Source organism: Delphinapterus leucas, chromosome X (assembly GCF_059928025.1).
Source record: "Delphinapterus leucas isolate spDelLeu-1000000601 "Yukka" chromosome X, BTC_Dleu_Yukka2, whole genome shotgun sequence".
Classification (NCBI taxonomy): Eukaryota; Metazoa; Chordata; class Mammalia; order Artiodactyla; family Monodontidae; genus Delphinapterus; species Delphinapterus leucas.
Window position 1 is genome coordinate 26965855 of NC_143150.1, and position 26829 is coordinate 26992683.

Below are 26829 nucleotides of genomic sequence, written 5' to 3' on the forward strand. Positions count from 1 at the left end.
ACATAGATATGTTCATACACGTATCCCAATTAATTACTTGGGTCTTTCCCCCCAAAGATTGAGGGCTTCTCATGCAGAAGAGCCTAAGAAGAGCAACTATCTTTAGGTAACCTGTGTAAGATGAGCTATGGGGTTTCCAGGTCAAAGTTGACACTCTTGACCAGGGTCAAGTGGAACTGTATGAAGAGAATCGGATTCTCCATACCATCTGCTCCCACCTCCCTGTCATCCCCCAAATGCACAGCCACACAACAGAAGAAAGGGCTTGAGGAATAAAGGAATGGTACTTTATTAACCTTCCTTGTAATTTCATCATCTTTTTTTTTAACATCTTTATTGGAGTATAATTGCTTTACAATGGTGTGTTAGTTTCTGCTTTATAACAAAGTGAATCAACTATACATATTTCATCGTCTTTGATGCCACCCCATCTCAACTTCATCTTGTTATTTTATCTCAAAAGGGCAGCTCCTCCTGTCTCTACAGTGAGTTTGGTCTCCACCTGCCATCTTCCAGCTGCACACACCCAGGCTGAGCCTCTCTCTTTGTCCTCTCTCCGTGGGGCTCGCTCAGTGAGAACCCGAAAAGGGAGGAGATGGTGGCAACTTTAGCGGCCTTGTTCTCACCTCACAGTTTAACTTGACGCGCTGAACAGGAAAGGTAACACATTGCTCAGCACTACGAGTGAATGAGCCACATCAAGGAGTGACCTTTCGGGTCCTCCCTCTCTGTCAGCCTCCCTGCAGGATCCCCATAGGTCCGGCTGGCTCTGCAGGGAGTTGAAAGTACCATCCATCCTAGTAGTGTGATTCAGAGGGTAACCCAAATGCCACCAGAAAATAGCTTTCTTGGGCTTCCCTGGTGGCACAGCGGTTGAGAGTCCGCCTGCCGATGCAGGGGACACGGGTTCGTGCCCCGGTCCGGGAAGATCCCACATGCCGCGGAGAGGCTGGGCCCGAGAGCCGTGGCCGCTGGGCCTGCGCGTCCGGAGCCTGTGCTCCGCGGCGGGAGATGCCACAGCAGTGAGAGGCCCGCGTACCGCAAAAAAAAAAAAAAAAAAAAAGAAATAGCTTTCTTGTTGCCCTGTGAAGTTTCTGGAATGCCCCTGTTTATTTGCAAATATGCTGTTAGAGGGCCCAAAACACGGGGGCTCTGAAAAGCCGAATCATTTGCCACTGCTTAAACGTTATGGCCTTGATTATTAGCTCAATGTTGATGGATTTACTGGTTTTGATTTCTACCTCAACATCTATTTAGTGGAGAGTAGAGAAGTATGCCCACTGGTGGCAGCATTTACTACGTGCTGGGCCTTGTGCTGAGCATTTGATGTGAATTCTGTCCTTCAATCCTGACAGGCACTCTGGAAGGGAGGCAGTATTGAACTGTCAGCCCACAGATGAAACAGAAGCACAGAGTGTCTAGGTACCTTGCTGAAGGTCACATAGCCGGCAGTGGCAGAACCAGAATTCTAACTCAGGTCAGCTCTAGCTGTAAAGCCCACGCAATGTTGCCTTTAACACTTGGAACCCGAACTTGCCTACTGCACTGAACCAAACCAAAGCCCCATACAGAGCCAGCTCTACCTCCTTACAAGGCAGCTGGAGGCTTGAAGAGTGGGAGAGGCCAGGAGATATAAATCCCATTGCACCGCTCTCTGCTGTGGTGCCAGTCTCGAGTGAGACATCTCGGTGGAGTCTGGGACATGTTCATAGCATCCTGAAGGCCCTGAGCTCCTGAGCAAAGGAGGGCAAGGCAAGGTGCTGAGCCGCTCCAAAACCCTCCAAGGGAACATTGTGATATCATCTGAATTAAATGTATTTGAAGCTGGAAGAGACCTTTGGGGGTCACCTCGTCTAATGCCCTTACTTTACAAATGGGAAAAGGTGAGGCCCAGAGAGAGGCAATCGCATAGCTAGCTAGTAGTGACAGGGCAAGGGCAAGGTGTTTTCTTCCATAACGTATTGCCTCCTTATGTGTGTGGAGGAATTTAACTCTGAACAAACCAGAGGTTTTAGCAACTCAGTTTGAGCCAACCAACCCTAAATATCACTTTTTTTTTCCTCTAGCTTAATTGGAAAACACAATCACAATTCTGAGGTCATACCTTCAGGACTCATTCACTAAGGCTGGCAGAGGATCTGGTTGTCCTGACTGATTTTGAGCTCAGAGATTAAAGATGTACCCAAACAGCAGGAATGTACTGAACCTTCTCTGACTCTATTTGTATTTTCAGCTGCCACCAACTCTGGGCTAAGGGGTTCCATATGTTTACTTCCCATTGTGTAAAGTAGGCCTGCCTTTGACTTGTCTGAGATGTGTTCCTTTCCAGTTTTCAAGGGGAGCCCCTTGTTCTAGCATAAGAGGGCTTGAGAAGCAAGGTCATTTTACCTTTCCATCCATCTTACTGATTTCAGACTATGGCCACTTACTCCAGACACAGGAGGCCCAATTTTGGCTGGCCTTCACCTGGTGAACATTTTACGCGCAGCAGCCAGCGATCGCTGCCGCAGGATAGAGAGCTTTTAGCAGCTTTCTTCTCCCTTCCCCCAGTGCTTCCTGGCCAAGGCAGGGAGCCCCTCCGTGCAGGAGCTGTGTGGAGGACAAGCTGAGGGTCAGCTGCCTCTGGCAGTAGGGTCTCCTTCAGCTGACGGGAGGATGGATTGCACTTGAGGATTGGGGTAGGGAGTAAACCTTGACGGACTCTGTCCGGGCCACAGTGGCAGCCGGGGAAGGCAGCCAAAATTCCGCAGCTAAGAATAGTGAGACCTCATTTGGGTTTATCGTATTAACACATTTCACACTACATTTCTTAACGGGCTGCCTTGTCGGATGGCATTTTTAGTCACCTTTGGAGCCTGCTATTGAAAAACTCCTTTCTTGTTTCTTTTTTAAATAACCTTCTGTGGTGTTGAACTTGAAAAGGTTGTCAAATGGGAGTGTTTATGTGCTCTCATCTCAGCTAAAATAGCGTAAAGATGAAAGTATCCAACACATATATTTACCGAGTACCTGGAGGGATATAATTCAGGGGATGCAGCGATATCTCAGCTGCCATCAGCGCTGAAGCTCCTGCTTGATGTGGGCTGTATGCCTGCCAGCATCAAACAAATAGTCCTCTGGCCGTAATCAATTTACTTCATTCAAACAATTGGCAATTTCATCTGCTTTACCAAGTTTTTCAAAATCACACAACTGAGGACTGACTGCAAAGATAAATATTAACAGTCAAAGAAAGGCCATCTGCTGTTCCGGTCACTCTGGGGACAACAGAAGTCCCTTGGGAACCTGGCCAACTCTGAGGGCGCTCACCCAGCTGACTGAGATGCCCCCTCCCATCACCTTCTTGCCCCCTTCCTCTCCCTTAGCTGGAATAAGGTCGGCGTCTGGAAATACAGTACAGCTATGCTATTCAGGGTTTGTCCTTGCAATAACCCCAGTTAATCAGTCACTACCTACATGACTTCCACAAGTAACCGGACTTTTTCCTTATCCCGTTTTAGACAAAGGTCAATAAAGAAAGAGCTGCACTGACTGCTTTAGGGCTCCGCTCAGGAAATCAGGAGACCTGAGTCCCAGTCCCATGTCTGGGACTAGCTCTGTGACCTCAAGCTCTCTCATCTCTGAATCATTTTTCTTATAACATTAAGATGTTGGGCTAGATGATCTATAAGGTTCCTTCTCTCTCCAATAGTCACTATTTCCCATACGAGAGGTTCAATTTTAGAAACACCTTTCCAGGCTCCGTGTATTCAGCCTGGTCTCCTGTACCTTCTGCATCGCTAGTCCTACCTCCAACAACCATACATCACATCTTACTTTACATATCTAACAATCATCCTTGACTTCATAGTTTTCAAAGCACCTTCACATTCATTCTCTCATTTGATCCTCATAAAATTCCTGTAAGGTACACAGCTCAGGTATTATTATTCCCATTTTGTAGACGAAGAAACTGAGACCTAGACAAGTAAAAGAACTCATGCAAGGTCGTTGGGCCAGAAAACAGCAGAGAGGGAACAAGAAGCCAGGTATTCTGACTACAAGTCTGGTCCTTTATTCCTTTGACAAGGAATGTAATATATATAATATTATATAATATTAATAATGGCAACTAATATTTGTTGAGTGCTCACTATATACCAAGCACTTTCCACATATTTTATCATTTAATTTTTACCACAACCTCATGAGATGGGCACTACCATTTCCCCCATTTGTCAGACAGAAAAACTGAGGCTTGGAGGGGTTAAGCTCCTCACCCTTGGCTATACAACTAGAAAGTGATGGATCCAAGATTTGAGCCCAGAGAGTCTGACTTCTGAGCATAACCGCTATTGCTATACTGCTTGTCTTGAGTTATATAACATGTACCTTAAAGAGGTTGAAATGTCAAGTTCTCACTTTGGTTGCCCAATCTGCTGGAAGAATAATGGTCATTCCAGAAATGTCAAGGCAACAAATCAGTAAGCAAGTATTTATTAAATATTTACTGTATGTTCAGACATGTGCTAGGATGCAGATATGACAGGAAGTTGGGGCATAATTATAAACCTCAGTGAACTGGAATCCACCTAAATGCACAAAATTGGGTGATGGTTATATAAATCATTGCATATATATATATATATATATGTATGTATATAACAAAATGACACTGTGATACAATAATTTATAGACATTTAAAAAATCAAATTTTCAAAGAACATTTAAGAGGTCCAGAAAAATGTTCCCTGTTATAATATAAAGTAAGAAGGCAGGATACAAATCTGTACATATGGTAAAACCCAATTTGGGTGATTTTTTTACTCCACTTGGACAATTTTTCTTATTTTTTTGAATTTTTTTTTACAGTGAGCATGAATTAATTTTACATTTTAACTTCTATAATCATGAAAAATGTTCTACATTTAAAAAATCTAGTTGAGGTACTATGACTTATATACATGAAACAATTAGAGAAGAAAAAGATATGAGTAAATGGTAACATAATAAAATTTGTAGTGTTGCTTTAGTACAACACCTGCTGTTACAAAATATGGTGGCAAAGACCCTGCTCTGGGAATCTGGCAGTCTAGATTCTCATCTTGCTTCTACCACTAGGGAGATGCATCACCTTTGGCAAACCCCTTCTCCTTTCTTGGCCTCACTTTCCTCATCCACAAAATGAGGTAGTTGGACTAGAGCTACTTGATCTATCTCCAATAGTCTGTGATCTATAACAGGATTTCAGGAGTTTGTTTTGCTCATCCTGACTATAAATCAGAGGATGGGAAAATGACAGGTTAACGTTGGAGGCACTAAATGGAAGATACCATTAACTGTGGTCCCTGAAACTCATGCTTTACTGCGTTTCCAATTCCCTTGCTGTGAATTTATTCTTCCTCTCTGCCACCTATTTAAGAAAGACAGGACTGACATTATTTGCATATATAACATCATTATGTAGCAGTGAACGTTAAAAGAAGAAGGATTATGTTGGGAAGACATCTTAGAGAAGTGCCAAGAGTTAGATGGCCTGCATCATAATCTCAGCTCAGCCATTTACTGGCTGTGTGACCTTGGGCAAGTCATTTAGCCTCTCTGTTCCTTAGTTTCCTCACCTGAGAGAAAAAAAGTCAGTGATCCCATGAGGCAACCTAGCAGTGGGCTTAGATAGGAAATGAGAAGAGAAGGTGATGCAGGTGGAGCAAGGGCACCCTGGGATATGAAGGGAAAAAAATGCTTTTGGTCATCACCCAGGTCTGGGCCTGCTGGAGACAGCATGCTGGTAGATCAGGCCAGCATACCGAGGAGAGGGCAAGAAAAAGACTGCATTGCCTAGTGGTCCTCAGCAGGATCCTTACTAGTGAGTCTGTGCTTATGGAGCAGAGCACTTAACCTCTGCTGTGGAGAGAATAGAGACTGAAATGCTGGAAAATCACATTAGCAAAATTTCTCTTTTAACCTTTTGCATGTCTCCTTCCTATGCTATTTTTGGTCTGACTTAGGCAAGCAATATCAAAAGAAGAAAATCCATCCACTCAAACTGATATGCTCTAAACCACCATCTGTATATCATCCTTAATTAAAAGAACTCAGAAAAATCATGGCTGGGAGAGCTCAACTGGCCTCACATTTTTCCTTGTCTAAGTGAAGATTCCAGGATCCACCGTTCCACTCTCCCACTTTCAAACACATTGTAGACTTTACATTTGAAAAAAGGTTGTTCTTTCCTTCCAGCCAGCAAGTGCCAAGGTTATCATATCCATGTTGCTTTATCCCAAGCATATCTTGTTCAGACAAAAAAATTGAAGAGATCATGTCTCTCTAGACAATTTCACTCAATGACGGCATGATTAAACATAGTGGTGTGTATTCTCTGGCTTTTTTGGGCATCAAGTCAATTGTTTCTTTCTGCTTTACTTTGCCCCAAAGCGAATCCTTTATGCCTGAGGCAGCACTGTGAGTACTCAAAGATAACCCCATCTGGCCTGGTTCCAGCTACAGATTCAGAGGGTAAAAATTAGTTTGCAGGGCTTTAGGGATGGCCATAGATGGGAAGAATCTATTGTTCAGTTTGGTTTTGATGAATTCTATTCCTTTCTTCCACTTACCAACCACCTCAGTACTCTGTGTTAATAATAGCTACCATTTATTTTATTTTATTTTATTTATTTTATTTATTTTTTGCGGTACGCGGGCCTCTCACTGCTGTGGCCTCTCCCGTTGCGGAGCACAGGCTCCGGACACGCAGGCTCAGCGGCCATGGCTCACGGGCCCAGCCGCTCCGTGGCATGTGGGATCTTCCCGGACCGGGGCATGAACCCGTGTCCCCTGCATCGGCAGGCGGACTCTCAACCACTGCGCCACCAGGGAAGCCCATAGCTACCATTTATTGAACACTTACTATACGCCAGGCATCATGGTAAATATTTTACATGGATAATCTCATTTAATCTTCACAACAACTTGATAAGGTAGTTACTATTATAATCACCTTCATTTCACAAATGAGGAAACGGAGGCTTAGAGAGGTTAAGTAATTTGCCCAAGGTCACATAGCTAGTAAGCGACAGAGCTAAGATTCAAATGCAGGCAGTCCAGTTTAGAGCCATTCCCTGCCCTCTGATTGCTCCCAAACTAAGTAGGAGAAACAGCCTTCTACTAGGCAAGGGTCAAACAGCAACACCTTGCTCCAGAGAATTAGGTGCCAAACCCAAGAGCCAGGAGTGAGTGTATAAAGAGCTGGGCAGCTCCAGTTCTCTTTACCCAGGAGAGAGCTCAACTTCCCTCATTGTTCTCAACTTCTCCTTATATTCTACAGATCTACAGGCAGTAGAGGGAAGAACTGGGGACAGTAAGAGTTAGGACTGGCAGAAACCAGGAGATCAAAGGACACTCTTAGTAACTCTTGCACAAAGTGGATCGAACTCTTGTAAGAGGCTGTGATATTTAGTCAAAGGGTGGACTAGACTCAGAGATGTGCCAGAAGTGGATTTCCATTGAGTTGTCAACGTCTGAATGGCAAGATACTAAAGTGATTGTCAAATGCTAAGTGTCACCAGGAAATGGGAAGGCCCAGGGGAAGATGTATGCCATGTGTATGTGCCAGGGCAGTGCTCGCTCTACAGGAGAATGGGCAGTATGAAGTGCCTCAACCCTCAGCCCCCTGGGGGCTCTTGACTCCAGGACCCATGGAGAAATCTCACTAATGCCCAAGGAAATGAAGGCGCTTCCTCTGGGGAGGCCCTGAGCAGTTCCTTGCTGCTCTTCCTTGCGTCCCTCCGTGGGCAGCTCCATTTCTAAGAGAAGCTCCAGGGCCTTGCTGAAGAGCCAGTCCACTGGGTGCTTGGCCCAAGTGTTTCCTCCTGAATCAACTGTCAGAGGACATGTGGATGCCTCCTGAGCCTTTCAGAAGTCAGGGGGACTACTTGTGTACTGTTTGGATACTGGATTGTCACAAAAGAACAGAAAGGATGATTCATTGTGTGACTGGCAGCAGATGGAACTGGAGATGAAGAATTTATTTGGGAAAGAAGACTCTAAGTCTTCCCTTAAGACTTAGACTTCCCTTAAGACTTCCCTTCCTCTAAGACTCTAAGGACTTCCCTCTAAGTCCTTCAATTATGCAGAAAAATGCATCTCAGAGTTTTTGATCACAGAATATCTGAGTAGCTGTCGCTCACAAGAGGCAAACTGGGTGGGCAAGTTTGGATGCATGGGTGAGAGGTGTAGGGGGTCACGGTGGTGGGCTGCTGATCTGAAGGTGTGCCATGATGCCTTTCTTGGCAGAAGAAAATAATCTTGGGTTTGGGGCAGAGCTGAGAACTGTAAAAAAACCTCAGAGGGCAGCTACTCAGGAAGGAAATCTGGTCTGTAGAGTGACAAGAGATTTTACTTTTCAAATGAAACTACGTTTCTGTTTTTAGGACAGAAAGCTCAAAGGATTTTAAACTAATGATTATGTTGATAATAATAATATCCAATATGCGCCAGGCATTACTCTAAGTACTTTATGTGGATTTGTGAATTATCTCATTTAAAACTCTCAATAACCCTATGAGGTGAGGATTATTATTATCCCCACTTTATAATTGGGAAATCAGGCACAATCAAGTTAAGTAACTTGCCCCAAGGTTCCACATCTAGTAAGTGGAAGAGCTACGATGCAAGCAAGAGTAAGCCACAACTGGCTGCAGGTACTGTCCATTGGTTTCAAGGATTCAGTAGTTTCATCACAGTCTTATAAAGGCAGAGAATAGATGAACATGATGAGAAGTTTCTAGATGTAGGAGAGGAATCTGAGGGGCTTCATTTTGGATGGTCTTTCCTCAGTAAGCAATGAAGTGAGACTGTTACTAGACACGGAGGTGGTAGGATTTGGACAAGAGTGAATGATGGGATGTAAAAAGTGGCAGCCTCCTCAGAGATCACCCAGATGAATCTCCTCATTTTAGAAATGATAAAAACTAGAACCGGAGAACGGAGTGGCTTGTCCAAGGTCATCCAGGCAGTGGGTGGCAGAGTTGAGACTGGAACCCAGATCTCCTAATTCTTGCTCCATTGCTCATTCCGCTCTACCCCATACCCCCCTGCAGTTTTAACTGCTTCCCAAGGCCATAAGAAACACGGTATCTCACATGTTATATTCTCTGTAAATGATTTTACAAGACTTCAGCATAACTTGTGTGGTATATATGTGGGTTGTTTGGTCTGAATCAACACCCTTGGGGTGGTCTCAGTTACCCTTATTGGGAAATACAAAGTGCAGGAGTGGTTATCTGGCATTTAATAATTCTAATCAAGAAGTGGTTCTGCAAGCACTTCACATATCTTTATCTTCAATGGACACCAGAGACTTTGTTAATTAACATGAAATTTCTCATTGGTGAAATCAGTAGTGTTTAACATATGTGGGTTGGCTAGACGTATGGTAGAGGTGTTCCCAAACTAGCAGAAAGAAGATATAAGGGTCTAACAAGCTCTATAGTGTTATCCCTTGGAATGGTACCCTAGGCTTAATTTGTAAATAGTCCTCTGGGCAGCCACTAATGAGGATTCTTGATTAGCTGCATCCTGCTACTAGGGTATTGTTTTGTCTGCCTCAAGTGAACCTTCGTGCAAGGTGTTGTTGGCGCACCTGAAAGGAAAGGGAGCTGGACTTGACTGAGCCTACAGGACAGGCTTTCCAATTATTTTTATGCCTGCTTGCCATTATTTTAATGAGAAAAAAGAATTTTGTATGAGGTTTACTTTTACACCTGGTAGTGAGGTTATGGGGAGAAGACCTATAGCTCTCACTCTAACGATGACTGCTTATTGGTATCCAGTGAAATATACCTAATGATTGTGAATGACCAGTTGGCTTAGGTCAGTTTACAACTGCAAGCAACTAACTATACATCTCTATTTTGGACCCCTGTCTAAAGTTGGTGAGCCTCTGTCCCGGGGTGTATGGGGGGGCTCCTACCCTGGGTGAATGCTGACAGAGCCTTACTTGACCCAGCGGCCTCCCAGTCGTAGACCTGGGATTCGCATGTACCAGAATCTAAGCCGTTTCCCCCGTAGCACCATCCAGAAGTACCTCTTTTGGCCTGCCGAGCACTTGCTAATGACTGTGCCAGCGTCCTGACCTTGCTGCAGGCCTCAGCATTGCCTGGGAGAAGATCAGAGTTGAGCTGGCACTCAACCGTGAAAGGCCACCGGATATACAGTCTATGCATGTAAGGCCAAAAGGACAAAGGAGGGAAAGTTCTGCCATATTGAGGTACCTTGGTGGAACACGAAGAAGAAAAAGTCAAAATAGGATTTTTACTAAGCAGAGATTTTTCTCTTTGTTTTTTTCAGTTAATAGAGCTTCCCTCAGCCAGTAACTTAGCTGCCAGAGGGAGGTGGACGGGGTGGTGAAGAGGTCCGAAACTTGCACCTTCCACCTCCTACCACCCCAAGTCCTGTTGCAGATGTTTTGTTTGTCCCACAGTGGTTTACAGCATTGCTGTCGGATGTATTCAGGCAGCGACCTAGAGTCTCCAGATTGCCACAGGCCCCACCACTCCATACCTGCCCAGTTTCCACATTTATGTGATCCACCTGGCCTCTGTCATTATCTGTGATCTCAGCCCCAGTTGAAATTGAGTGCAGACTCTAGAGACAGGAAGATCTCAGGTAGAACCCTGACGCCACTAATTAGCTAGCTGCGTGACCTTGAGCTAGTTGCTTATATATATCTTGAAACCGCTCTGATTCCTCTTTTATACAATGGGGATGAGAGTAGCTCCTTTCTAGCAATGTTGTGATTATTCCATGAGATAAGGCATGTACCATGCTTAGTGCGGTGTCTTCCACACGGCAGAGGTTCAGTGAATGGTAGTTATTATTTCAGCCCCACTGTTAAACTTGTTGATAGCAAGGACGGCACAATGAATGCTATATAAACTGATTGCAGTGCGTCTATTTTTAACAAATGGGTTGGCACTTGACAGGACATCTAGTTTGTAGCATGCCGAAGGACCAATCATTAGCTAACAAGCAAAGAAGGGAAGAAGCATTGTCAAAATGAAAATCATTTCCTTGTCTCTATTTACCATCTCAAAGGACATTTTTGCTTTGTTTACCTCAGAGACTGTGACTTGAGGTTAATCTCTTAGTTCTTTCAAGTCTTGAATTTCCAATCTGAGAGCCAAACTCACTAATGCTTGCATGGGCTGATAGCACCTCACTTACTTACAGAAGTAATGTGTGTGAAAGTGCCTGGTACAATGCCTGGTGCTTAGTGGGTGCTCAGCAAATACTCAGTATGAATCCATATGTCTCTGTTTGCACTACCAGGGCTAATTAAACTAGTGATTCCCAAATTGTGTGTGCATTAGAATCACCCACGGAGCTTGTCAAAAAGGCCTATCCTTATATTTTCTGATTTAATATATCTGGAGTGTAACCTAGGAATTCAGATGTTTAACAAGCATCTCTGGTGATTCTGCTGCAAGTGGTCTAATTCAAGAAAAACTGTTTTAAAATAACCGAATCGCCTTGGAAATAGCAATAAGGTATAAGAACATTGCAGAATCTATTACAGGTTCTGGCTGAATGTGGATGTTAGTGGCCTTTCTACCTTAAATTTACAAAGGTGTTCATCCATACAGAAACCCATACCCACATCCACGCAGTGATTCCTCTGTGGGCTGGGTCCTGCATCTCTTCCTGTCTCATCCATTACTGGTACCCAGATCCCTTTCTGGGTGGCAGCAAGGATGAGGGCCCTGACTGCAATGAGTAACTGGCAAGGTAGATCAGTCAATCACAGATAACTGAAAGGGGACTATTTTTGATGGCAACATTTTTTAAAAGGTTAAAAAGAATCCTCACCAACCCCCCCATCACAAACTGATTATACTTCTGAAAATATCCCACAGTAATTATGGGGAATCCAGAGACTGAGATCATCTGTTGCAACAAAGAACCAGCACGGAAGAGGCAGCAGGCCCACTACCGTCGGAAAGTTGTGACTTGGAGGGTTAAAAGCAACTAAAATCTTAGCGAATAAACTACCAGATTTTATCTATGGAGAAGATCAAATGTTGCAAACCAGGTGAAGTGTGTTTGAGGGACTCTTCCTCAAGGGTCTCCCACTGCCCCCTGAATGCCCACCATCCATCTGGCACCCCACTCTCTTGGGCTGGTCCCTTGTTCTGGGTCACTTACCCCTCTTGCAAAACCTCCTCTGAGGATCCTGCAAGGTAACAGGTGGTAATCTCATCAAAGAATTCTGGTCAGAATAGTAATGGCTGATAAGGATTTAACTCATCCCCTTCCAGAGATAGCATGCTTGCATTTTAGCACAGGTCTGCGGTGCTGTAACACCAACAAATGAATTTGTGGAATTTCAGACTAATGGCAGGCTGTTGGGGGGCAATATCTGGGGTAATAGGGTGCCATTTGGCAGTCCTCAAATGACACTGGGTAAGCTTTCAATGGCTACCCTGGAGCAGTCCTCAGCTCAAATATGTTAGAAAGTGACACCACTTCCCCTCCCTTCCCTCTAGATCTCAATGAATGTCTGGCACTGGCCTGGAAAATGGAGTCAATTTTTCAGGTTCTTAGGGAACCAGACAGAACTCGGGTTGTGTTGTACATGTTTCTAACCCTGTTGAAGGGAAGTCAGACAGCTGAGGAGCGGATTCTACATGCCCCCTTCTGGCATGCCTTGACCTAGAGAAGCAAAGTGGAAAGGCAGTTGGAACTGCGTGCCAACCGTAGCTCCCTTGGGCAGGTTTTTTCTAAAAGGGACACTTTGGGGTGTGGCAAGAAGCCAAGATACTGTCAGCCTGGCTCATGAGCTACCTCCTCTCTCAGGCTGCCTTCCAGTCTCCATTCCAATTCCCCACGAAAAGCAGCTCTAAGTAGATGCTCTCATCAGACACCTACAGACATGGCTGAAACGAACACAGGGTGGTTAGGAGTATGATATGTATGATATGACATCGTTGAGTCAGAATGAGCCAGATGTGTCTCTTATAGAGCTTTCTTTGAAAGGCATGTGGGTAAGAGCTTGTCTGGGGGAGACTTTTTCTTTGGTAATCACAGTCTCCCTGCAAAGAGTGGTTTGAGTACCAGCGGTATTGGCATCACCCGGGAGCTGGCTAGAAATGCAAATTTTTGGACGCTGAAGTCCTATTGAATCAGAATCTTCATTTTAACAAGATCCGCAGGCCACTGGTGTGCACATGAAAGAAGTGCTGTTCTAGGCTGAATTGTGCCCCTAGAGTTAACGGGTCATGACCAGCTGTGTTTCCTTTCCTCACCCTTATCCTTAACCCCATGCCCCCTTCCAAATAAGGACAAATGATGGTCATGTTGAGGACAAGTGTTAAAGAAGCCAGTGGTAGTTAGGGACTGAGGAGAAGGGGAGTCCAGACAGAGGGCTGTAAACACTTACTTCTCTGACCAAAGCTCAAACAGAAATCCAGAAGAGAGTACAATAAGTCCCCTACATACCAACGAGTTCCGTTCCGAGAGCGCATTCATAAGTCAAATTTGTTTGTAAGTCCAACAAAGTTAGCCTAGGTACCCAACTAACATAATCGCCTATATAGTACTGTACTGTGGTAGGTTTAGAATACGTTCGCATCTTTGAAGGTTCGTATGTAGGGGACTTAGCTGTATTCTGCCTCTTTCCACTGGGAGGGAAGCCAGAGTGTACACTTGAGAAAAGGAGAGGGAGGGATGGAGGGAGTGGGGAGGAGACACTGCTCGGCTAGGCTTCCAAGTCCCTCCAGAGGTAGATACTGCCTCATAATCACTGCATTCTATGTGCCATCCCAGGGAAAGAAAGCTTTCAGTCTGAGGCCCAGGTTCGTCACCACCTTTCTCCCCTCTTACGACTTCCTTTCCATGCCAGTGCATCCCCTGCCAATGCCCACACAGGCACCTTCAGACTCTACAGCAGCCTCTTTTTTTGGTTTGTTTTTTGGTAGTACATACAAAAAGTTTACACTTTTTAAAGAACCACTTTATTGAGGCATGATTAACATACACAAAGCTATATATGTTTACTTCTTCAATAAAATGAATCCCTATGACCTTTGGTTGCTTCCCAAATTACCACAAAGACTTTTAAGTTCAACATGGTGAAGCTGTACCTCCCCTATGCCTTGGGTGTACTTACACCAAACCTACCACATGCAGGGACCTTTTGACTTTGACCTATAGAGGTGTTCCCTGACCAGGGGCAGCTGATCTCTGGTTTGGGTAGAGTGAACAGCTACTCTGCACCTCATGTCCAGAAACACCCCCATCTGAGTATCTTTCCTTGGAATTGAGGCATTACGGTTCCCAGAGTCCCTGGTTTTAAAGCAAACACCCCCCCAGTCAGGTATATTAACCCCTTATCAGCCACTTTCAGCAAGACTCTTATATTAGATAAAAAGCCATCACCCTCAAAGGAGAGTAAAGGCCCTGAGGAGGATGGACGAAGGACAGAGATATTCTGATGGGGAAGGAGCATTAGGTCTGGAAAAGTCCAGAGCAGGAAACAGTCCCTAGGTCAGTTTATTGTGGGTGGGATACCAGAATCACAGGCCAGTTGGACACCAGCAAAAGGGCCTGGGCTGGGCAGGCAGAGCAGGAGGGGAAAATGATGGTGAGAGAAGAGGTAGAAGTGAGAAGAGGACTAATTCTGTCCACGTTAACCTTTTGCCAAGTACCGACCCCTTCCGGGGACTGCTGCCCTGGCTCAAGGCTCACCCCACGCACAGGCTGAGGCTATTCGTCACTCTCTGACTGGAGCCCAGACATTTCCCCAGCAGGGAGGGACTTGGTTCTGTGTCAGCACAACTCCCACACTCCTGCTGAAAAATGCCCGGAGCCCCCCACCTGGGGTTTGAATTGCACCCTCCTGTGGACATGTCATCTAATTAGACCCAAAGTATCAAAGCCAAAGGAACAAAGTCAAAACCTGATTTTTTTTTTAATGGGCCAGGTAAAGTATGCAGATAATTTCCCTGACCTTCGAGAAGATGAAGAGTTTTCCGAAAGGTCCTTCAAAGATATTTCCTGTCTCAATCTAAGAAGTTAAAAGTTAAATCATCTGAATTAGCATGTTTATCCTCCTCCCCCGAAGGTATGAGTTCTACCTTCTAAAATTCTGGCCCTCTCTTAAAATCCATGCTGTCTTTTCATCCTTCAGCCAGTTGTATAAAAATGACAAATCTGTCAGCCACAAAGGAAGACTAATAATGATGCCTCAGAAGCTTCGTTTATTTTTCAATCTGTTAAAATGAAACCAGCCAATCACCTCTGACTACCCATAATAATGAAATTTAAAAATATACCAGGAGCCAAAAACATATAATAGAAACCTCAACCAGCGCCCACTATTCTCATTCAGTCTTGGCAAGTATGGAGGGAAATGCAGAATTAAGAAAACAACCTCGGATAGAGGCAGAAGTGGGGGATGTGAGAAACTAGTCACATTTTAAGGAAAAAAGTTAAAATTGTTGAGAGGAAGAAAAACCGTGGCTTATTTTGCAGTAGGCATAGATGGAGAACCAAGTAGTTTTCTTTGTTCCTTCCCCCCAGACCCTTCCTGCCGCCCCACCCCCCACCCCCCTCAGTAGATCACCAGGAAGCCACCTTCTAGGGGAGGTTATACACTTTGCTGGAAGCTCACCTTTACAGCCTGCTGATTGCCATCTATTTTTATGGCCCGAATGAACAGCATCACCTTCCTCCCTCCTCGCCACGTAAAAAATAGATTAAAAAAAAAAAACCATAATAAACCTCGTGAGAAGGTGACTTAAATCTCTGGCGACCTCTTCGTGCTTCAGTAGTCTAAGCCAGCTGGCCAGAGGGGCTGAGAAGCGAGCTAAGCCAGTGAGCTTATGGAAGACTGGCCTGGAGAGAGAGGGAGAGCGGCAAAGCCACAAAGATGGGGGAGCTGGCGGTGGGAGCTGGGGCTATTGACATTGGTTAGCGTGTGAAGATCTGTTTGAAGGCAGGAGCCGTGATACTGTGGGTCCTCACCCTGCTTCCAAAGATCACATGAAAAGAACAAACAAAACCCACCAAAGAGCAGAGAATGGGATCAGGGGAGACATTTCTTTCCCAAATGGACTTAAACAGTTAAATGGATCCTGGCAGTTAGAATAATTAGATAATTTAAATTGTGACTCTGTGGGCAAGAGAGGGAAACCTGTCTCAGCTAAGTACACTTACTTGGTAGCGAAATGCGCTCAGTTATAAAAGGAGCGTGCTCTCAGTTAGCAGGTATATTTCAAATAGCTTGAAAAAAATGAATGGAATAAAAATTTGCAGGTGATGGGTTACATTTAGCCAGCAAAAGGGATTTTGCCTGGGGCTCCATTAGAGCCTGCACTCCTAAGTCCCACTCTCAGTCCCACCATCACTATTACGCCTCCATCAACAGATTTTTACTTAAGCCAATGCGTTAAGAGCACCATTCAGTGGTGAATAACCTTTAAGGTTACATTTGCCTTTTCCTTGCTTCTTGCAAACAGCGCGTAATCCACAAGCACATTTGTTGGCTGTAAAGGTGTACAACAGCAATTTTTGCAATGACAGTGCAGAGAGGGAATATGAGATCTGTGTGCTAATGAGCTGACACTGCAGAGGCTGGGGTGATGTAGTGTGGAGTGCACTACAAGTGCACAGCAGAAAGACACAGGAGGGGACTTCAGGGAATCGGAGGCATTTCCTGAGGAACCAGGGGAGCAAAGCCACACCAATGGGACTCAGCAGTCCCTTGGTGTTGCCACATTCCCCAAAGCCCTACGATGATCAAATCTGGTTTTTAAAGAACAGACGTGTATACAACTTAAAACGTGTGTAACACCTCTTTTCATAAGTACTGATTATGGGTGTATAGGTGCGTGCGTGCGTGCGTGTGTGTGTGTGTGTGTGTGTGTGTATGAATGCATGTATCCTGAAATCATAGTATTCACACCATGCTTCTTTCTGGGGCTACCTAGCCAAACTGAAAAGTAAAGCAGCAAACTCAGTTAATCACTACGAAATAAGAACATGTGCTCCAAATCAGCTGAGTCTCTTCGATAAACTTCAATTCACCTCTGAGCTGAGATCCCAAATGAGCCACCTTTCAAAGCCAGAGATGCTTTTATTGGCCTCTTAAGATGCAGATTGAAGGCGGAGTCTGTCTTAAGCAAACCTCTTGGGGGTTGTGCAGAAAAGAATTGGTTGCTGGTGAAGAAGAGTCTTTAAATGACTGATGCCTGGGATTCATTGCAAGCAAACTCTCTGAATACATTGGGGGAGGGGATGCAGAGGGAGAGCAGAGAGCAGCAGGGACACATACAGAAGGCATTACCGTTTGTTTATTTTTGGCATATTTGTTTACCTGCATACCTGTGTCCTCAGAAGTGTGTGCCTGCCGCAAGATTGAGGGTGCAGGAAAGATCATGGAAAGAGATCAATTCTAGTGTTAGGGGAAGCTGAAACTAGGAGTTTTGAATGGGAAGAGGGGAAAGTTTCTTTAATTTTTGCCGTTCTATTCCATATTGAAGCAGACAGGAGAGGTGGGCAAGCAGGTTTGGACTCACCTGGGGTTTTCTCAAATTCTCCCTAGGTCTCCAGGGAGGGGCAGGCCAGAGGATCCAGGGTGTTTTTTTTTTTTTTTATCTGTGTAATAATGCAATCCATTGTAAGAATGGAACCAGGGGTCACCTGCCAGGCTCCAGCGCTGAACTAGTATTGTGTGCCGACATCTGTGATATGTGATCTTCACTTCCATGAGAAAAAGAACTCTCAAGGGCAGGGAAAGAAATGAGATACACCTGCAGGGCTTCCCTGGCCCCGTGAAATGATTGTTTTCTGCATTCAGAGACTATCAGACGGTGGTTGGACTAGTCATCTTTCTCATACTAAGATTGTAGGCAGCAGCTGCCAGGAGACAGCTTTGAGATCTGGCCCCCATTCAATGATTGTGACATTCAGAGAGGACTGTTTCGGGGACTGGAGAAGACGACAGCTTTCCTCCTCTGTCTTCTGAGCTGTAAAGTCTTGAGTGTGCAACAGGCAGCTGGGTGCACATCACTGGTTTCTGGAAATCTCTCCCGTGTGAGTCAGTGTGTGCATATGTGTGTATTTGGCATAACTAAGGGCAAGGTCCCCTTTTTTGTCTTTCCTGTTGCCCAGTAAGCCACACCCCTTATGCTACACTTTCAAGCCCCCAGCCATAACCCAGCCTTATAAGCTTGTAAGATGAAGTGTTGTGGACTTACAGCGGTGGCGGGCGGGGGCGTTGATCAATTTCTTTTCCTTTCACGGTTGTCCCTTTATTGCCCTGAGAGGTAGGGCATTAAGGCAACTCAACACCAATACAGATGACTTAGTGCCTGTTCTCAAACCTGAGCTTTTCACATGGCAAGGATCATTCCCTGATTGCTCCTTGAGTAGCGTTCTGATGGCCCTGGGCTGGCTAGTGTCAATCTGATTTGACCATAAACAGCAAGACCAAAAACCTTGGAAATTAATCATTCCTGAGAAGTCAATTAGCACTCTTATCTCAGTCAACATCAGTGGAAAGACACTAAAGTGAGTTGAAATAAACATTATTCATTGTTAATAATAATAAATCTGGGTAGTTTCATGTATTTGGTTTTAAATCTGTTCTAATTGATATTTAGGAAGCTGCCTTTGGAATTCGGCCTCTTGACAAGATCTCAGGGCTGCAGAATTAAGAGTCAGATGTGTGCTGTAAGTGTGCTGAAGAGACAGGCTGGGATTACCAAAATCAGATGCAAAGTATAGACAGACATTTTGTAACTTTCACACTTAGCTGGAGTTAATAAGCTCCTATTTTTGTCAATGTCGGAAAGCCAAAGAATGTCAAATACAGAGTACCTCAGAACATGTTCATATAAGGATCTGTACCTTCAGCTAAAATTTTCTTAAAGCTGATAACTGTCACAATTTCTTGCAAAGTAATTCACCTCCGTCCCCTTGACCCAAGTCTTCAAATCCAAGGAAGCTGTGCCCTTGGAGACCCTTTCAACAGTTTTTGGAAATCACATATCCTTTGAGGCAGAAGAATTTGAAGAAAGTCATATACAAAGTTTCACCCAACCAAATATAAACATCATTCCTCCCCCGAAAGAAAATCAAAAATCAAAACTTCCCAACTACACCAGCCATAAAAGCAAAACATATTTATGCCATCCTCACCCTCATTGTTGTGAAAACTTGTCATGAAATAAGCTCAGATGAAGAATTATCAGTCTTTCTCATAAAACATTCAAGAAAAACCTGTGCCCAACAGGCTATTAGTCATCTAGGTTCCCGTGGTTTTACTTCTCAAAATGAAATGTCCCCTTTCCACAGGAACAATCACAGGGCACAACTAGCTGTTTCAGAAACTGCTTTGGGGGCTAATGAAATTCTTCCCTTTTGGCATTCGGTTTTCCTGCTGCAAGCCTCCGCCTTCCACCTTTTGCTCTAAGTTAAGAACTGTGTTGTCCCTAACAATGGCGGTGGGGGGGGGGGAGTTGAACAACACTAGGGGAGACAGAACAGAAGTAGCTTTCCAAAGAGTCACTGAGCACTTTCTCCCTTCCCCTCAGTTTGCCAGGCGTTCATCACTTGTAATCAGTTTGTAGTCTTATCAGTTCCTATCAGAGCTCTCTCGGTAAGAAAGGTGATATTCTAGGACAGAAAGAGGCCAGGGAACCGAGCCTGATCTGTCCCTCAAGGTCACTTGTTTGCAGAATTTCTCATACTTGGCTCCTATATATTAAGCGATTGTCAAATTCAGCTCATTCCTACAGCCAGGTGCTAGCTTTAACAGTCAAGTAATGCACATCCTGAATTGACTCAATCAAGAGGCTTCTTTCTTTAATCTCATCTGAAGAAATTTCCCTGAACAACCATGCTATTTTTTCTCTTTTTTTTTTTCCAGCCAAAGGAAAAAAAAAGGGAGGGGGTTGCGGGGGAGGGAGCGCCAGTTTAGCAGGGAGGAAAATGAAACTTTTGCATGAAACATTATTCACAACAGAGTTTTGTGTACTTGCCTTAAGTCCCTCCCTCAGCAGGATCCTCTGGAGTTGATTTATGTCACATGAAACCTGGATTGACTAGAGCCCCTAAAATGTCTACTAAGGCAATCGCCACCCCAGCACTTACGCAGACCCCAAGTCCCACAAGCAAAATGCAAATGAGGTTCCCAGGTCCCAAAAGGAGGAAAAGCAGATCTACTTACAAGCATTAGTCACAGAAAAACTATTGGAAGAATCCAAGTGATCTACGTGGTAATTCAAATGGAAGGGCTTCTCGGTGGTGTTCTGGTTGGTGTTGTATAACTGCACAGCAAAGCGGAAAGCGCTGTGCTCCTGCACCGTGTTTCTCATGAAAAGTCCACCTACAAGCAAAGGGAACCAAGATTTGGCTTGTGTCCCCCCTCCAGGAGTGGTTAGAAATTGGGGAGCTACAGATAGGCAATAACCTCTCAGTGGTACCTGGGGGCATGATCATGATTGATTTTCAACCTGTGTGTCTTTGAAGACTCTTGTGAACTCAAATTTTGGCCAAGAGGAACCTAGTTTTCCTCTAAAGAGTCGGAGGAGAGGCTGGAGAGAAGGGGGAAAGGGGAAAGAGGGAAAAGGAGGCTGCTTTGGGGTAGGACGATGGAACCAAGAGTGGGACTTCGTTCTTTCTCAGGCGGTAGCTTCCTCTCCCCTCTTCCTCCGCTACCTCCCATCTCCACAAGCTGGTTCATCTTTTCGTGGCGCAAAGGGAAAGGTTGGGAAGAAAAACAATTTCATTCCCCCTGCTGCCCCATCCTGTTCCCCACAGGCCCCCGCTCCCCCATGACAGTACAGGGGCTTTGTTCTGTAATGGCAATAATTCTAACTTCTTGACTAGTAAATCCAGGGAGAAGCCGAGAGAACTCCCTCCCAGCGCCCGGGAGCCGGGCTCCAGACAGACACAGCGGCAATTCATGAATTCGTGGTCTGCGTGACTTCGCCGCTCGCTGGCTCGGCTTCTAGCCTCACCTCCGCCTCCTACCCCATCCGCCACCGACTTCGGTTGCTGCCCGGGTCTGGGGGAATCCAGGGTGGGCTTCCACCTCCCCCAGCGCTAGCCGGTCTCCCGGGACCCGGAGACGCGGGACAGGGAGCCCCGGACCGGGTTACGCGCCCTGGCGCAGCCAGACAGGAGGCATCACCCTGGGACAACTTCCAGCGGCGGCACGCACGCCATGGCAAAGTCCAGAGCAGCGAGCCGAAAAGCCGTGACTCTTCGCCCGGCTGCAGCCTCTGGCATGCCTCCCCTGCTCCGCTCAGCTCGGAAAACGCGGCAGCCCACCCCGCCAAGCCCCAGGAGATCACCTCTCTGGTTCCCGATGCTCCCCAGACCAGCCAGCTCTCTGAGGCTCAGATCCCTGAGATTCCTGTCCGATCCCCGTCCCCCGTCCCCCGTCCCTTCCCAGGCCATGCAGGACAGGGACCCGCGGCCGCAGTAGCCACGCCAGGGCAGTGGTCTCGGGTGCAAGAGAGCCCGGCCCGACCGGCGGGCTGGCTCGCGCTTACCTATGCTGATGGTGTTGGGGAATCCTCCGTGAGAATGACCCAAAAGCCCCAGGACTAAAAAGAAGACCGCCCGGAGCACGCTTTGCCCCATTTTCTTCTGCCTGGCCGTGCTACGCCTAGAACGAAGCTGACAAGAGCATAGGCGCAACTCGGGAGTCTTCAAAATAATAATAGAAAAAGAAAAAGAATTTGCCGGCTCTTTCACCCCCTCCCCTCAACTTGCTCTCTCGCTCACTCTTCCTTTCCACCCCACACTAGTCCTCCTCCACCACCTCCTCTCTTTCTCTCTCTCTCTCTCTCTCTCCCTCTCTCTCTCGCTCGCTCGCTCGCTTCCAGGCTCTCTCACACCCCCTCCCCGCCCCCCACCTCACTTCTGTCTTCACACCAATCTGGAAGGCGGGTTCATTGGCTGCAAGCTCGGTTCGCCAAAGCGATCTCCCTCCCTATCTCTAAGACAGAGAGAGACAGAGAGAGAGACAGAGAGAATAAAACCCAAAACCCAAAACAAAAAAAAGACAAAACACAGAAAAACAAACAAATTCCCCAAAGAAACAAAAGAGAGAGAGAAAGAAAAAAAGAAAGAAATTAAAAGAAAATCCGAGACTTTTCTCCCCCAGAAGATGGTGGGTCTAAAGAGGGGAAAAAAAGAAGGAAAGAGCGAAAAGGCTCAGCGGCGGTGAATTGGGCTCTTCCAATTGGGCCGGTAGGGGGATATTGATCAAAGTTGATCTGACGTGGAATTAAAGCCGCACACCGCTTAGCTCCACTGCAAACTGCAGCCGCGGACTGCAAAGCCTCAGCGCTGGCGTTTGTCAACACGGGAGATGGAATCGATAGAAATACACTAGTCCTCACGTGGGCCAGCCTTTCAAGCTACAGCCAGCTTTTTAAAGAGAAGAAGAAAGAAAAGCTGCATTGTCTGTGCGTTTGTGCGTCTGGCTTAAAGAAGGAGGGTCTCGGGGGGTGGGCGGTGAGTGGTTACTCTGGAGTCTTTGTAGAGACTCAGAGAAGCAGTTCCCATCACAATGCGCCCGAAGATGCTGCGCATGCCCGGGCCATGCCGCTCAGTTTTTACAGCGGAGATCCGAGAGCGAGTAAAGAAGCCCTCACCCTCACAGTTCTGGGAGGCGAGACCTCCCCGGGCCCAAGCTCAGAGCCGGGCTTATGGGGGAGGGGGGAGAGGGCGGTGTCGGGCAGCGAGGGGCTGACAGCTTTGGAGGGCGTAGAGAAGTACTGCGTGGAGGGGTTAACTAAAAGGTTAATGAAAAGGACAGTCAGTCCCAACAACGAAGGAGGAGAGAGGTGTGGGAATGAGTTGGGATACTGGTGGGGATTGAAAGTTAAGGTTAGAGGAAACTGTTCCTGGCTGCCTTGCTCCCTTGGTCTTGCCTTTGGACATAGCAGCCTAGGCCCCTGACCGATGACCTCAGAGGCCATTAATTCCCCCCACTTCTCTTTCTTGTCTAAGGGGAGGAAAGAACCTTGGAAGTAGGCAGTGCAGCCTGGATCTCTGTTGGGGGTGATACCCTCCACAAAATCCCATGGATGAACCTCTTGGGCTGTAGGCACCTCTCCCCAGCCCCTTTCTCCAGTGGTGAGAAAAAAGAAGACTCTTTATCTCCCAAGTCTTTCGCACCTACCCCAGCTACTCTGGAAGAGACGGATTTTGTCCCTCCCCACACCAGCTGTTCTTTTTTTTCATATCTTCTCCTCCTGGTCCACGTGGAAAATGAATCTTCCTGCCAGCCTACAGCAAGATGGCACACACGGGGCAGGGGATATCAAGGCAGGGGCCCAGGGCCCCAACTAGCACACTGATTACGCCAGAACTTTGGCTTTGACGTGACATATGTTGGAGCCTGGAACAGATAGTTTCCAAACCCTTGGGCAACCATAAAAATGATACTAGGCTCTCCCCAAATTTCTATCCATCCTGATAATGTAAAATCTCTTCCTACCCCACCACCCATGGAAATCTTTTGTCTCCATTTAGATAGTCCATGGCAAAGAGTGAGGGAGAAACCTGGGAGTCACAGAAGCCGCAATTTGCAAGTGGTTGGAGAATTAGGACGGAAGGGGTAGCAGAGACTAGGTTGGCTACCCCTTGACAAATGTGGAGTGTGAGATAGCGTGGTTCAGGAACATAGGCTTAGGAGACAGGTCCAGGTTCGAATCTATATTCCATCATATAGAGGCGTTGTGTGACCTTGAGCGACTTTCTTAATCTGAACCCCTATTCAGATTTTCACCTGCAAAATGGGAATACTAATATTCCTTTCCTGATAGAATGGTTGCGGATTAAATAAGATAGTGGATGTAAATGCATCTAATTCAGTGCCTGACTAGGAAAAGTTAATAAATGTTAATTTCCAAATTCTCTTCCCTCTTTCTCACCTTTTGAAAGTGCCCTTTTCTCCCCCAAAGTGCCTCATGCTGTCAGCCTCCCCTTTCTCCACCATCCGCCAAACCTCAGACTCTGCTACCCAATCTTTGCCAGTGTTCCACATCAGTCTTCCCATCATAGATCCTCAAGGGCCCTAGGAGACAGGAGAGAATCTGGTAGATAAATCTGTACTAAGGTTCTAACGGCAGGCAGTGGCAATTTAATATTAAAAATGACACATTTAGAGAAGCTCTACTCTGTGCCAGGCATTATATGTTCCTCCTTTTAGATAACATAGTTGCATTATAATAGGAGCCTTCAATGCCTTGACCCAAAGGAATAACTCTAGTGAGGAGTTTCAGTTTGATTTCAGGTGGATGGACAACATATTTTGGACGGAGGCGGGCAGCTTTCAGCACACCTCACTTCGCTCCTGAAGACATCCAGGTCCCCATCCATGCTTGGCTAATACTGAGCAGCAGTGGGTGAAGAGATTTGTGGCCATCTTCAGTCATTTGGCTTGAAGAGTAACGGGGTGGGTCGGTAACGAAAGATGAGAGGAAGAAAGGCATCTCAGTGTCTCTGCACTTGAAATTCTCCATTGAATTCATCTCTGTAAATGGCGCCCATCCGTTCCATTTTCAGTCTCCCCTCTCCACTACCTTTTTCCTCTCTTTCATCTGCTGCCACTCTTTCAACTTTTCACTGTCAGCGGCAGCTGTTGGCAGAATTGGCCTAGTCCCTTCTGAGCCAGCAGGGACACAGTGGTGGATTAGGCATATTGCTGTCGGTGGAAAAGCCTGCTTAATACAAGCAAATGCTTTTGCAATCGATCCCTCATCCAAGAAAGCAGTGAGATGCTATTTGAACTTCATCCTTGGTTTTCCAATGAGGAGCTAGAGACTGTACTAGCAGCATCGTAGCCACCAGAAGTTGCCAAGAAAGCCCCAAATCTAGCTCTCCCTCTGTGGTTAAGTGGTACCCCTGCTCCACTCAGGAGTACCTGCTAGTCTTAGGACCCGAGGTTTGCACTTCTAAATGAGCTCAATGATACAGTTTAAGCAGCAAGAAAATAATTTGTTGCAGTTCTTATTGAGAAGTTGTTCTGTATTCTCTCATGAGATGGTTGGTCAGGTGCAGTCACAAGAGGGGACACAGGAGAGGCATAGGGAAATGAAGCTTATTATACTCACACGTCCTAGAGAAACAGTCAAGTACCCCACAAAGGGGGACCACATGGCGGGGCGCCAAGGGAAGGGGCTCAACCAAGCAAGTGGGAAGATGAGAGAGAGAGAGAGAGAGAGAGAGAGAGAAACAGAGACCCAGGGGAAAGTGCCTTTATTGGGGGTCAGGATACAGTACACAAGCAAAAGGCATGAGGGAATTTCATTGGTATATTTGATTGACATTAGGTGACAGTGAAGGGAGAGCAAGAATGGGATCTTGTGGCAGGGGCCAGCCTTACCACACTGATGCACCTGGTCACCTGGCAGGGTGCGCACAGCCTGTTTCTGGGGATGTTGAGGCAGCAAAAAGTAATAATAGTAATAATAAGTTTTAAAATGTACAACACAAAACTGAAAATAGTACTTCCCTCTTGAGGTTTCTGTTTTAGGCTTGGGATGGGACACTTGGGTAAGCAAAAAGAAACGTCAGCCAGTGGAATTTGGAGACGGGGTCTATATCATACATTAAGCTCCATACTTATTAACTTGATACTTTGCAAATAAGAAAAATAATGACGAAACTCATTCTGATTCATTGGAAGGAAGCTGCTCTACCCTTTAAAGTTAATGAAACCAAGATACTATATCCTTTGCCTAATGGAATGATGATAACTTTCTCACCGTTTGACTTGAAACTTTGATTTCTTCAACAAACGTTTGACCACCTGCTATATGACAGGGTCCGCTAGGCACCAGGGGTTTAAGGAAGCAAGACAGTTTCTGCTTCCAGTGAATTTCAAGTTCAAAGAGGAGCGGATGTGTTCACTGGGAATGACAATCTAACATGGTAGGTGCTGTGAAAACAGTAAGCACCAGCTACCACGGCGGTATAGAGGAAGGTGTTTAAATGTCTGAAACAAAGTACTTCCCTTAGCCCAGATTCGATCCCATGCCACTAAAAAGAGAAGACAGAGCAGCACGATTTCTAAGGACTGTTCCTGCTCTCATGTTCTATGCTCCTATGATTCCATGAGGCGGGATCATCTCAGGGTCAGAAAAACTGTCCAAACTTTAGCCTGCACTCTAATCAATGAACTAACCTAGGCACTGCTGATTCTTTATAGTTGTCTTTTGCACTTCCATTCCTGGATCCTTTGGGAAGAATAGAGTCCAGCTGCATCTGGAGACTCTGGTTGGGTGTGACGTCTAAGAAAGATTGGGTCCTCCATGTTATTTCTCTGTCATCCAGACTTCTCCATTATACCACCTCCTCCAGAAACTTCTGTAGAAATCCTCTATGTAGATATCAACCTAGGTGCTGCTGAATAAATCCACAGCCCTGAGGATCTGAAATTCCAGGCACGGGCCTGCTTGGAACTGCTTTTGGTGGGAGTATATATGTGAGTCAGAGGAGGAGCCTTTTGAACTCAGGTTTAATATGCCCAGAAATGGATCCGTAGCAACTTCCAGGAGACGGTCACACCAAGTGAGCAGTGGTCATGGAAGCAATTGTTTATCTCAAATGGTTTTCAGATTGGCTTGTTTTTTCATAGATGGTAAGGGTGTTTAGAACTCATTATTTTTTTTGACCTGAAGACATCTCCAGGAGCTGTCTTGGGGCACTGTTACTTGGAGGTGATCTTTCACTTTTAGTATCCCTCTTCCAACCTTTTCTCTCTGGACTAAACACTTTCATACTGCCTCCTTTAGTCATGCTCAGGGCTAGTGAGCATGCTCTTGACCC

General features: G+C 45.9%; 1 protein-coding gene across 2 annotated transcripts in view; it reads right to left on the bottom strand.

Moving 5' to 3' along the window:
• The window catches only part of GRIA3 (glutamate ionotropic receptor AMPA type subunit 3), a 282525-nt gene extending 260651 nt beyond the window's left edge, over window positions 1-21874 (bottom strand). For both annotated transcript variants that reach the window (XM_089904122.1, XM_022561870.3), the window contains exons 1-2: window positions 21537-21874; window positions 20207-20365 (exon numbers count right to left, since the gene is read on the bottom strand). In XM_089904122.1, coding sequence (XP_089760248.1) covers window positions 20207-20365; window positions 21537-21627 — 250 coding nt within the window. In that variant the 5' untranslated portion in view covers window positions 21628-21874. The remainder of the gene's footprint in view (window positions 1-20206; window positions 20366-21536) is intronic.
• Window positions 21875-26829: the final 4955 nt, after the last annotated feature.